Genomic DNA, 12,167 nt, shown 5'->3' on the forward strand with positions numbered 1-12,167 from the left:
TAATTTTCTATTGAAATGTACTGTCCTATTCACATGATGCTTATGGTCCAGAAGACGAGGAATAAGGTGCTGAACTGATATAAAAGTTTACAAAAAGTTCTCCAGTATTATCTTTCCATTTTATTTGCGACATGTTTCTATCGTCGAAAATGGCAATAGCCATTCAAAGCACGTATTGGGAGAATCTATATTCGCATTACGCATCACTCGCCCAAGTGCAGAGCTTTTTGCTTTTAAAATTCCAAAGCATGGGCTCTAACCTAAGCTGGCAGGTTCCAAACATCCGATTCTGTTCCGTCTTTTTCCCTAAGTTCCCTTTTCCTCTTCAAGTTCCAATAAGAAAACCTTTACTCCACTATAAAGAAAAGACATGCAAAGGGTAACTAACTTTTCAGAAAAAATAGTCAATTTGGTGTCCTATTTTCATTTTACGGGAAGGTTTTCAAACCTGTTGTTAATAAATATATATACAGCGGGTTTAATTAAAGATGCCTTTAGATGCATCACATATGCATGCTTATATGCCATGGTTGATACCATGCTGCAAGGCAATTGTCAGATAGATATTGAATTGCTTTGAAGTAGACTTCAGCTCACATCAACTATGGACCATGGAATCATCTTCGAAGCTTTGTTAGCGATGGTAATTTAATATTCCCTTCAGGAATCTCATTCATCAGATTTTCGCTTTTAAAGATACTCCAGCTTTTATGTAACTATGCTTAGAGAAGCGCTTAAATGTGTATAAAATTGGTTGCTTGTCTATCAGATATGGTCTTTCAAACCCATTGAGTTTCATTGCTGTGACTGATTATTATGGCGGCCTCCGGTAGTGTACAGGTTCCTCGTGCTCTTCATTTTCAGCTCATTGATGGGATGCAACTTCAGGTTTTGACTTTTGATTTTGCATGGGTTTTATTATTGTTGTAGATTAATGTTCTACAATAATTTTTCTTTTCACCCTTTGCCTTCTATGCAGATTAATGTCTCTGGATGTTCAAATAAGCGCAATGCAAGAGTTGAATTTCAGCTTAAAAACTGCACAAGAACTTGGATTCTTCACTGGGGTTTTCTTTACCTTGGGAACCGGTCAAGCCTGCACTGAAAACTTCTCATGAATATGAATTATATATTACATGGTATCTTTGCACATCAAACAATCACTTGAATCTTGAGATTATTATATCCTGCTACAGGAACTGGTATATCCCCAGTGGTGAAGACTCATCAGGGGCAAAAACTTACAAGCAAGGTGCACTGCAGACACCATTTGTGAAGGTGTATTTTCTTTTTGCATTTTGTGCTTCATGGTTTATTTGGATTTTACAGTTGTCGATCAGAAACAAGATTTCGTTTGCAATTTTAAATTATTTTAATTTGGTGAAATCGGTCTTAAACTGCAGAATGGAGACATATATGTAGTAACTATTGAGTTGAGAGACCCCAAGATACATGCTATTGAATTTTTGTTGAAGGATGGAAGTCAAGACCGATGGTTGTTTTTTTTTTTCCCCTTTGGGCCATCCCTTTTTTTTTTCTGCTAGGCTTTTGAGGTGTTTGAAATTATATATTTTCCTTCCCAGGTTGAAACTAAATCACGGGAATTTCAGAGTTGAGGTTCCGGAATATGATGCAAGTAATCCACTTCCATCTATACCGAAAGAACTAATAGATCGGAAGGCATATCTAATCTGGGAAAGTAGAGGTAGACCCCAAAGCTCGCCAGAACAGCAAAAGGTGTGTTATGGTGCAAAAAGATGAATTATTTTCTCAGTCTCCTTTTAAATTTATGCATTGTTTTTCATTTGTTCAAGCCTAACAGTTCTATTCTTCATATGCTTGTTGCTGTCTAACTTCCCTTTTCTTTGCAAGCTAGTGAAAATCAGTTTGAGGAAATTCATAAACATCATTAAGTTATCGAAACTAGTATATGCGTTATCATGCATGTTCTGATTTTCCAGATACTCTCCACTGTTTATGTTACATTCAGAGTTCAGACCATAACTTGAAACCATTTTTACTATCTGAAGATATTTCTGCGACCAATATCTTGTGTTTGGAAATTTTCTCACTTCATGCAAGGACTATCATTTCCTTTCTCGTTTGTAGATCATGGTGATTCTTTTCCTCCTTTGCTCTCTCAACTATTTGCTGTTTAGCTTATAAGGCCAATGCTTGATAATAATGTAGCTTGTACTTGAGTTGGGTGCTATTTCTATAACAATCAGAATTGAGTGTTCCCAGTCTAGGTACTCATATATATCATTGTGTGCATTGTAGCAAGATTATGCGGATGCTTTAACAGAGCTGCAAAAGCAGCTGCGCAAGGGAATATCCTTGAACGAGTTACAGAGCAGCTACATGAATGCAAGAACAAAAATAAAAGCCCAGGATGATGTACAGCCATCTAGGCCTGTAACACCATCATCTTACCTTAGAAGACATGATGTTGAAAAGTGGTTGCAAAGGCAGTCTAAGGGGCCAAACGAGACCAAGGCTGGTCAGTCTTCTTTGGCTTTGATGGATCTTGTGGAGAAATCAGCTGGAGGAAATAACGTGGTCTCAAAGCAAAATTATATTGTTGGCATCTACGAAATAGTGGTTAGTTTCCTGCAAGATTTTATTTGTTGCATGAGAGTAAACATGGTGATAGGGTTGTATCAGCTTCTTCCATTTATTTAATTCCGTGAGGGACTTAGTTTTCCTGATCAGTCAGTCAGCTCATGTTCTTTTAGCCATTAATTGTTGAATTTATTACCTATTCCATATCTACAGAAGACCGACTTCCAACATCTCTGGACCAAGTTCTTTTTTGTTTTTTCAGGTCCTTTCTAAAGTTTTAAGTGGTGATTATCACATATTTGTTGCTTTGAACGTGAGAGGCACTGCAATTCTTCACTGGGGAGTGTCAAAGTCATCAGCTGGTGAATGGCTGGTGAGATACTTGGTCGTTCATTTAGTGGGGAATACATGCTCATCGTGTGCACTGACACTGGAATTTTCTACCTATGGAATGCTTGCAAATCTTACTTCAACTCACTGCCTGCTTTCATCTCTAATTTTTCAGGCTCCTCCATCAGATATGTTGCCTGAAAAGTCAAAAATGGTTGTCGGAGCATGTCAGACTTATTTTACAGAAAAAACAGTAGGGGGAAGACCCTTCCAGGTAATTTACTTAAAGCAGCTTTCATGAGTTCTTGTGCTTATTAACATGTTCAGTTGATTAACCCACCTGCTCCTGGAAAAAAAGTTGGTAGATGTTAATTTGCAGAAGAGGAATATTGTCGGTATTCAATTTGTAATATGGTGCGGCGGGTCTTGGATTAAAAACAATGGGGGTAACTTCTTTGTAGCCCTACAACGTGTGCTGCCAATTCGAAAGGTAACATTATTATACTGTACAAGGTACCTTGCTTTTGCAATTGATGTATGGATATACAAACTCCTATGCACTCTGAGAAGGTTTTTTCACATCAAAATAGTTTTCTGGTCTTCAATGAAGCAAATTTATTGGAGTAAGGCTAATATGCTTAATTTCCCCCATTTATTAAATTAGTTTGCTCAATTTCAGGGTTTTGTTTTATCAGGAAACCAGTAAAATGATACAAGAAAAAATTGTCAAGGAGCTGTTACTATTTACTGGTGTATATTTCCACTTGACATGTTTCATTACCAAAGATGCCATTGAAAATGATTTCATCCTTTAAAGCATCTGGTCGAAGGATACTTTAAACTGTGTGATCTTATGGTCTGATGATGTTATTCATAGATATTTTATTTATATGGAAATGAAACTTAAACGATGAGCAGTTGACAATTGCTACAAAAACTATTATTGGAGGCTGACTGCTTTAGAACAGAATCTTTATCTAATTTGTTGGAAGAAATGAAGTAATATTTATGGATTTGACTATTTTTTTAAGGATAAAAACGGAGTTAAGAGATGCTTATTTTTGTGACTTTGTTTTTAACTCTGATAAAATAGTTACACATTCACACTGAAAAATAAGGGGAATTATTATGCTCCTTGTTTGAGTTATCTCATGTTAGTCATCAGTGACCTTAGGGGGCCCTTTTTTGCAGGTTAACGGATACAGTAATGGAATTGTCAAATGGTTGCTTGATGAAATATCCCAAAGAGAAAAGGAGGCTGAGAGATCCCTAATGCATAGGTAAATAAGAGATGAGCCAAACGCGTTATAAAAGAGTCTAAACATATCTATCTTTTACAAGTAATATCAATTTGGAAACACTGGGACCATGTCTCAGCCATCTTATAACATTTGAGATTTTAGGATCTATCTAATATGTCTCTTTACCTTGGTTTTGTCACTAAAAAAGCTTTGATTACATGCTCAACTTTTTCAAAGGTTCAATATTGCAATGGAGTTGACAGAACGCTGTAAAGCTGAAGGAGAATTAGGGCTTGTTGGTATATTAGTCTGGATGAGGCTTATGAGATGCAGACATCTTACATGGAACAAGAACTACAATGTGAAACCTCGGTAAAAATTGTATTCTTTTTTCAAAAACTCAAATCTATGAATTTATTGTTATACAAATTAAAATGTGAAAAGTTGATATCAAATATATTTATCTGCAGCATATGCAAGTAATATTAGCCTATTAAGCTGACATTCACTGCTATGTCTGCAGCGAAATTAGTGAAGCTCAGGACAGATTCACCAATTTACTGCAAAGAATATATTTGAACCAGCCAAATGACAGAGAAATTGTGAGGCTAATATTGTCATTTGTTGGCCGTGGAGGTCAAGGTGATGTTGGGCAGAGAATTCGTGATGAAATACTAATGGTTCAGGTATATATAAATTATGTCCTATAGAGATGCACTCTGCTGCATCATTTTTACAAAACTAATTCTCTTGCTTGTTCATTAGAGAAATAATGATTGCAAAGGGGGCATGATGGAGGAATGGCACCAAAAATTGCACAATAATAGTAGCCCAGATGATGTGGTTATTTGTGAGGTATGTGATTAAATATCAAGCAACTGCTACTAGGTCAGATGAGGTAAATCAATTGAAGAAATGGAGTGATCTTTCATAGATACATGTCACACTAGCTAAGTCAGTCTATTACTTTTGATTGGCTAAATTTGTTTTTCATAGATATAGGTTCTGTTAATGGAATGTTGTGTTCTTTTGTAACAGGCACTATTAAACTATTTGAGAGCTGGTTTTAAACTTGATGTTTATTGGAAAACATTGCATGCCCATGGTCTCACAAAGGAAAAACTTGCAAGTTATGACCGTCCGATTGTGTCAGAGCCTTGTTTCAGGATGGGTGCAAAAGAAGGTCTTATTCGTGACCTCACTATGTACTTGAAGACGTTGAAGGTATCAATCCTGTTTTGACAAAGGAATATTTTGGTGAAAATTTCCCTTTTTTGAGTTTATATTTCATTGATCATCCTCTATCTGACCAAATTTACAGAGTTCTGAGTATCTTCAAAGAGATCAAACAAATTACCATGTTCCCGCAATGTCTTTTGAATTTATCCTTCATTGATCACTATTTATTTGTATGACCTAAGTAACAAGATAGACCATATGGTATCTTTTAAGTCAATAATAACTGCAGTCTTTCTGTTATAACATTGCTCTTTAGTTTAGTCCATTTTATTATTTTGATGTTAATTTAGTTGTATGACCTAAGTAACAAGATAGACCATATGGTATCTTTTAAGTCAATAATAACTGCAGTCTTTCTGTTATAACATTCCTCTTTAGTTTAGTCCTTTCTATTATTTTGATGTTAATTTAGTTATATGCTGCATTAGATTTACTCTCTCTCTCTTTCTCTAAGATATGTCATAAACTGGATTTATTGTTCAAAAGTTCTTACTGTTTGCGATAACATGTGACAGGCTGTTCATTCAGGTGTAGAACTTGAATCTGCAATTGATAGTTGTTTGGCTCCCTCGTTAAACGTTAGTTGCAGCAATACCAGACAATCAGTTCTTTCAAGTTGTGCTTTTTCCATTACCTTAACTACTAATTTTGAGTTTTCACTAAATCAAATCTTGATCTTCTTACTGGTGCTCAGAATCAAGGTTTTGCAACAGCAGATAGAGTTAATGTGTATGGTGGCTTATCACTAAAGCTACAGGTAACTAAGTAAATCAGCATTCTCTTATGGATCATAAGTCTGTTTATGGACAATCATAGTTTTTTGTATGATGTCCAGTTTTTTCTTGAAAACTATTCTCATTTCTCACCCAAAAAAATTTTAGAAAGGAACGACTTTTTTTCATTGTTGTTGTCAAATTCCAGGACTGCCTAAACTTTGTCAAAACTCATATTGGTGATGAACGCATTGGCCCTTTAATGGAGGTACTTGAAATAAGATGGAGCTTGTTTTATCCAATTTCTTAGCTACATCTTCTTCGATTGATTTGTTGTTCTTTTTTCCATTGCAGAAATTACTGGAATCTCGCATTGAGATCCGCCCTCTTCTGCTAACACCTCATAGATTGGCTAAAGAGCTGCTATTCCTTGATCTCGCTTTGGCTTCAGCTGTTAGAACAACCATGGAAAGGGGACTTAAAGATCTTAACTTTGCAAACCCGCCAGTAAGTCCTAATATTTGCAAACCAGGAAATAAATTACCTTGAAGGCAACCAATCTATTCAAGCTTTTTTTTTTTCTCTTCTGTCAAATTTATGAGTCAGGAAATTATGTTCTTCATTTCCTTGGTGCTTGAAAGTTTGTGCCTGTCCACAGTCAAGAATGAAGATCTCATTTACTGTACTAAGGTATATTATCTGTTGAGCTTTATTGAAATTAACCTTTCTCCATTTTGAGGCATCAAGTTTTGGATAACAACATTCTTATTTACTCGCCTACAATGATAACCTTCCATAATTTCTCAAGTGATGATTAAGTAATACTTGATGCTTATAATAGTCGTCAGCAATTGTTGTTTCTTTTGACCTTCATAGGACTGGTATCGTGCCTCTGAATCACACAAATCCGGTGATGCCCAGTGGGCATTACAAACAAAGGCTATTCTTGATCGACTGCAAATAATACTTTCTGACAGGGCTGTTGATCTCCAGATTAAGATCCAGCCTAGTGCTGAATATCTTGGGAAATTGCTTGGCATTGGGAAAACAACGGTACATGATTAACGTTGAAACATATTTAGTGATCAAGGTTGAGTATTATTTATTTCTCAGTCGCAGACCAGTTTACTAGTTATTTTCTTTTGTTCTGCTATCAGATTGATACATTTTCCGAAGAATTAATAAGAGCAGGATCTGCAGCTGTTCTTTCTATGCTCATTACTCGTTTTGACCCCGTTCTTAGGAAAGTTGCAAATTTAGGATGGTAAGTTTTAAATGAAACCTAAGAGTTTGCAAATAGCATGTAGTTGGTCCAAGCCAGGTTGTGATATGCTTACTTTCGAACTGAGGTTTTCGTTTCAGCTTGTATTTGTTTTTTTTCAATTAATGAGAGATTGCTTTCTATTTTATGGTCTCCTTTTTTATGGCAGTCTATGGTGTTTGCTGTCATATTTCTGAGATTTGTGTTCCAACAGTTGGCAGGTTATCAGTCCAGTTGAAGTTAGTGGATTTGTATCTTCAGTGAACGAGCTTATTACTGTTCAGAACAAAGTTTACCGAAAGCCAACAATTATTATTGCGACTAGAGTAACAGGAGAGGAGGAGATTCCAGACGGAGTTGTTGCAGTTTTAACATCTGATACGCCAGATGTCCTGTCTCATGTCTCTATTAGAGCAAGAAATAGTAAGGCATGTGTCCTTCGGATAGCTTATCAGAATTTAAAGTCATTTTCAACAAAGAGTGGATATTTTCACCTTATATGAAAAGTTCAAAGCTACCCGCAGTGCTTAGGTTGAGAAAGTCAACATATTAAATTTACTTACTGCATCATGGTGCAGATATGCTTCGCCACATGCTTTGATCAAAATACTTTCAGGAATCTCAAGTCAAAGGAAGGACGTGCGGTATCTATACAACTGAAGTCCTCAAATTTGATAGTCAGGCACGCTGTTATATAACTGTTTGATCAGTGATCTTGCAGACCTCTTCGCCCGTATTCTAATGAACTGTTTTTCACTCACTTGCAGTGACATCGGTGGTTCTATCTTACCTTTAAGTTCCCTTGTTCCCTCAATTTCTCGACGAGTGACCCTTAAAAGAAAGATCTTCTGTGGGAGATATGCTCTTTCACTCGAAGAATTCACCACTGAAACAGTAAGCTCGTTCCGTTTATTATTCTGGATAGAATGAATGACTGATTTTCAGAATATATTTGAGCCAAACCAATGATCTTTGATTCAGGTTGGCGCCAAATCTTGTAATATAAAATTTTTAAGAGGAAAGGTGCCATCATGGATCAGGATCCCAATGTCAGTTGCAATACCATTTGGAGCATTTGAGACTGTGCTATCACTAGATGTTAATAAGGTACAGTTTATTAGTTAAGCTTTTACTTCTCTAAAAGCACTCGTTTTTTCAATTTTTTTGTTAATTATATTCCGAGGTTCTATAATCTGTGTTTCAGATGAACGTGCAAGTTATTATCACTTTCTCTGATCTAAACTTCATGTATTTCAGGATATATCGACCAAGATTATGTTTCTTCGCAAATTAGTAAATGGTGGCGATGTTTCCAAAATTCAAGAAATAAAAGGAGCTATTCTACAAATGAGTATTCCTGTGTCTTTGGTAAGCCATTGGGGATTTAACGGTGTTATAGCATGGTGCTGTCAAACAGATCTTACATTATAGTTGCTTTTATAGCAATCCTAAAATTGAAGCCATTTCCAAAAACTTTCAGATGTTTATGTATATTATATATATAGCAAGATAGTTGATGTCGTATTTACTAATATTTCAAACTGATAGTTTTCCGTTTTTGAACTTTGTGGTAGACCACAGAACTTACGAGCAAAATGAAAAGTGCTAGAATGCCATGGCCTGATAAAGGGGGTGATGACCAATGGAACCGAGCTTGGCAAGCAATAAAGAAGGTTGGGACTTTTCTTTTGGCATATAATGCATTAATCATATGCTTCCTTTCAACAAGTCACCTTTTCCCACCATATTCAGGTTTGGGCTTCCAAGTGGAATGAAAGAGCATATATTAGTTGTAAGAAAGCTAAACTTAATCATGAGGATCTTCGCATGGCAGTACTGATTCAAGAAGTCATTTGTGGCGATTATGCTTTTGTTATTCATACAAAAAACCCATTATCAGGGGACACCTCAGAAATATATGCAGAGGTAAGCCTCTCTCTTTTTGATTTTATATGAATTTATGGTCTAAGAAACATGTTTCATCTATCTTCTTGGGTTTAAAATAGATTGTGAAAGGCTTGGGAGAGACATTGGTGGGTGCATATCCCGGCCGCGCTATGAGCTTCATTGCGAAAAAGAACAACCTAAAATCTCCTATTGTAAGGCAGTTTTTTTTCTCATCCACCGCTAGCCAATCACTTAGTTCAGGATAAACGTACCTGATTGATATGCAAAATTCACTTTTGTTTCTAAGTTCCTTAATTAGAATCTCAGAATGCTAAAGTCAAAGAAAATTTGTAATGAACTCCCAGGTTACTTGTTATGCAAGCAAGAAAATAGGGCTCTACTGTAAGCCGACTATAATCTTTCGTTCCGACTCAAATGGTGAAGATCTCGAGGGATACGCAGGGGCTGGGCTTTATGACAGGTTTGATTCTGAAATCTTAAATTTTGGACAGTATTTTCCAAACAATAATAGGATTACAAGTGGTTAATGATCAATGCTAAAGAGTCACCTTCTGATGCCGAACAATTCAAACAAATCCAACCATGATTATCCAAATGGCTGATTAATAGCAAGATGATATATTATTGATTAGTAGCTCATCAAGGTTTAATTTTGGTATATATCTTCATTTAGAAGTAGAAAAAGAACTCTTGATCTGCATTTCTTGAATATTTTCAGTGTACTTATGGATGAAGAAGAAAGCATGGTTTTGGATTATTCCAATGATCCAATGATGGTTAACAAAGCATTCCAGACCTCAATCTTGTCAAAAGTTGCAGAGGCAGGGAAAATAATAGAAACCCTGTATGGATGTCCACAGGATATTGAAGGAGTAGTGAAAGATGGGATGATATATGTTGTTCAGGCAAGACCACAAGTCTGATATGCTCCTTGGCATTTGAACAAATATATATATGTAAATTCCTTCAGCTTCTGTTATAGACATTGAACTTTAGAATATCCGATTTTAATGTCATGAAATGTAATTAAATTGTGAAAAATAGAACATCGATAATGACAATGTATTGCAAAGAAAAAAGAAAGAAAAATAAAGAACAGACAGATTTTTACGTAAAAACCCTTTCGGGAAAAGTAGAGGAGAAGATAATTCAGTATATCGAATTCGAATGATTGCAAGAGCGGTAGACTATGTCTATTTATAGGTTTGTAAAAGCATATTCTAATAGAATGAGTATAGTAAAGTTGAAACAACTTATTCTAATTAATATTAAATAGATGAAGTGGATTAAGGTTAAAAAACATTATTCTAAAATAAAATAAAAAAAAGTATAGTTCTATATGAATTTTACTTTTATTTTATTTTATTTTACAATTGGGGTCACTCAATTCTAACACAAATAAGGATATCGCTACTTGCTCCTTGATTTGTTCAACAACTTCTAAATGCATTGAAATTTTTATCAGTACAAAAATATAGGGGTTAAAGTACCTAGAAGGTCCCTGTATTATAGGGACTAGATCAAATTAGTCCCTATATCATTCAAAAGAATGAAATAAGTTCAAATTGTAACAAAATTAACATTATAAAAAATGCCTTGAAATTGTTGTTTTCAATTGCAATTCAATACTAAACAAAATGATTTTATTTATTGAACCATAAAAATTTTAAAAATATTATTTCTAAACAGTAAATATTAACTCTAATCTAATTTGGTCTTTTTTAATTCTTTTTAATAGTACATAAACTAAATTGGTCCATTGAATAGTGGAGGGACTAATTTTATTATGTCCCTATATTTCTTAGCTTGATGGTATAATATCTTTTACTGGCCTTTGATAAAATCAATAATTCAATTTAATTCTTTTTACTCATTAAGTAAACACACTTTTTTTTTTGTAATTCAATTTTAAGTATTTAACTCAATTTTTTTAGCTTTGGCTCCTAATTTTTTTTTATTTCATCTTGTCTTTAAAATAAAATTCGTAATTTCACTCGTGATTGCTATACTAACAAAAAATTCGATACTATCAAACACGATACGATAAGAAAATTTAAAATACGATACTTTTATTTGAAAATATATAAGCAAAACGATGTAAAGTATATAGAATACAAATATAATACTAATATACAATTGTTATAATTCGAAATATAAATGTATCAAAATTTATGAAATAAATTATAAAAATAAAAAGAAATTTTAGGAGCTTTCACTTTTCCTTCTTGTCAAACATGTCAAGAAAACATTCCACGAACTTGGTAAAAAAGTCGTGGGTGTATATATATTGGTAAGTCACTTTTGCTTGAATACTTACTACTTTCTATATAGATGGGACTGTTTACTTTGCAGTCCACTTTCAGCTATATTGAAGACCCAAAAGAATGAAAACAGTCCAACCAATCAATGAATAAACAAAAAGATAAAAAGAAAGTCATCATCGAAGAAAAGAATATTCGCATGTTTTAGCTCTGATTTGGTCAATTTCTCAAGTCGTCTCTTTAAGTTAATCTTTGGCTATCTCAAATGTTTGGTACGTATTTTCCCCGGATTTGTTGAGATATTGAGAACAATAAAGCAAAATCACATGATTGTTTTTCGCACAACAGGTGTAACTTCGTTTGCTTGGGTCGCCCTCGAACGGCATTTTTGTGGCGCGTGCAACCAATGGCTAAAGCGTAGAGTTTATATGTGAATGTCCTTAGCCAATGTCACCTTCTATGGTTAAATCACTTACGGCATTTTCATAATTATTTGAGTTCGAACGGTCCTTTTTTCTCCATTTTGGATTTTCACGATTGCTTTTATAGTTGGCACTTTTCTCCCACCAACTTAAAAAATTAATTTTAGTTATTTATTTAATTTTTTTATTTTTTTTAATTATTAAATTTGTATTTTTTAAATCACCAAAAA

At 34.5% G+C, this 12,167-nt stretch overlaps 1 protein-coding gene across 1 annotated transcript; it reads left to right on the top strand.

The window, feature by feature from the left end:
- Nucleotides 1-508: 508 nt before the first annotated feature.
- On the top strand, nucleotides 509-10,506 carry LOC107957836 (alpha-glucan water dikinase 2). The gene is made up of 32 exons (XM_016893425.2): nucleotides 509-643; nucleotides 770-888; nucleotides 980-1,089; nucleotides 1,197-1,278; nucleotides 1,404-1,495; nucleotides 1,584-1,737; nucleotides 2,281-2,601; nucleotides 2,825-2,935; nucleotides 3,068-3,166; nucleotides 3,251-3,382; nucleotides 4,084-4,172; nucleotides 4,371-4,505; nucleotides 4,657-4,819; nucleotides 4,899-4,988; nucleotides 5,172-5,357; nucleotides 5,888-5,950; nucleotides 6,067-6,129; nucleotides 6,294-6,353; nucleotides 6,440-6,592; nucleotides 6,692-6,775; nucleotides 6,962-7,138; nucleotides 7,243-7,349; nucleotides 7,561-7,774; nucleotides 7,925-8,028; nucleotides 8,114-8,240; nucleotides 8,328-8,453; nucleotides 8,604-8,714; nucleotides 8,921-9,019; nucleotides 9,099-9,272; nucleotides 9,353-9,445; nucleotides 9,599-9,714; nucleotides 9,973-10,506. The coding sequence occupies exons 2-32, from the start codon at nucleotides 817-819 to the stop codon at nucleotides 10,175-10,177; spliced, it is 3,912 nt and encodes a 1,303-aa protein (XP_016748914.2). The 5' UTR covers nucleotides 509-643; nucleotides 770-816; the 3' UTR covers nucleotides 10,178-10,506.
- Nucleotides 10,507-12,167: the final 1,661 nt, after the last annotated feature.

The sequence above is a fragment of the Gossypium hirsutum genome, chromosome A05, assembly GCF_007990345.1.
Source record: "Gossypium hirsutum isolate 1008001.06 chromosome A05, Gossypium_hirsutum_v2.1, whole genome shotgun sequence".
Lineage (NCBI taxonomy): Eukaryota > Viridiplantae > Streptophyta > Magnoliopsida > Malvales > Malvaceae > Gossypium > Gossypium hirsutum.

What these genes read in the sequence shown, in the direction of transcription:
- LOC107957836 (XM_016893425.2), top strand. Translation starts at nt 817, where the DNA reads ATGGCGGCCTCCGGTAGTGTACAGGTTCCTCGTGCTCTTCATTTTCAG. An exon ending in ATGAAATACTAATGGTTCAG is followed by an intron (nt 4,820 to 4,898) that starts GTATATATAAAT and finishes CTTGTTCATTAG; the next exon opens with AGAAATAATGATTGCAAAGG. An exon ending in GCATTGGCCCTTTAATGGAG is followed by an intron (nt 6,354 to 6,439) that starts GTACTTGAAATA and finishes TTTCCATTGCAG; the next exon opens with AAATTACTGGAATCTCGCAT.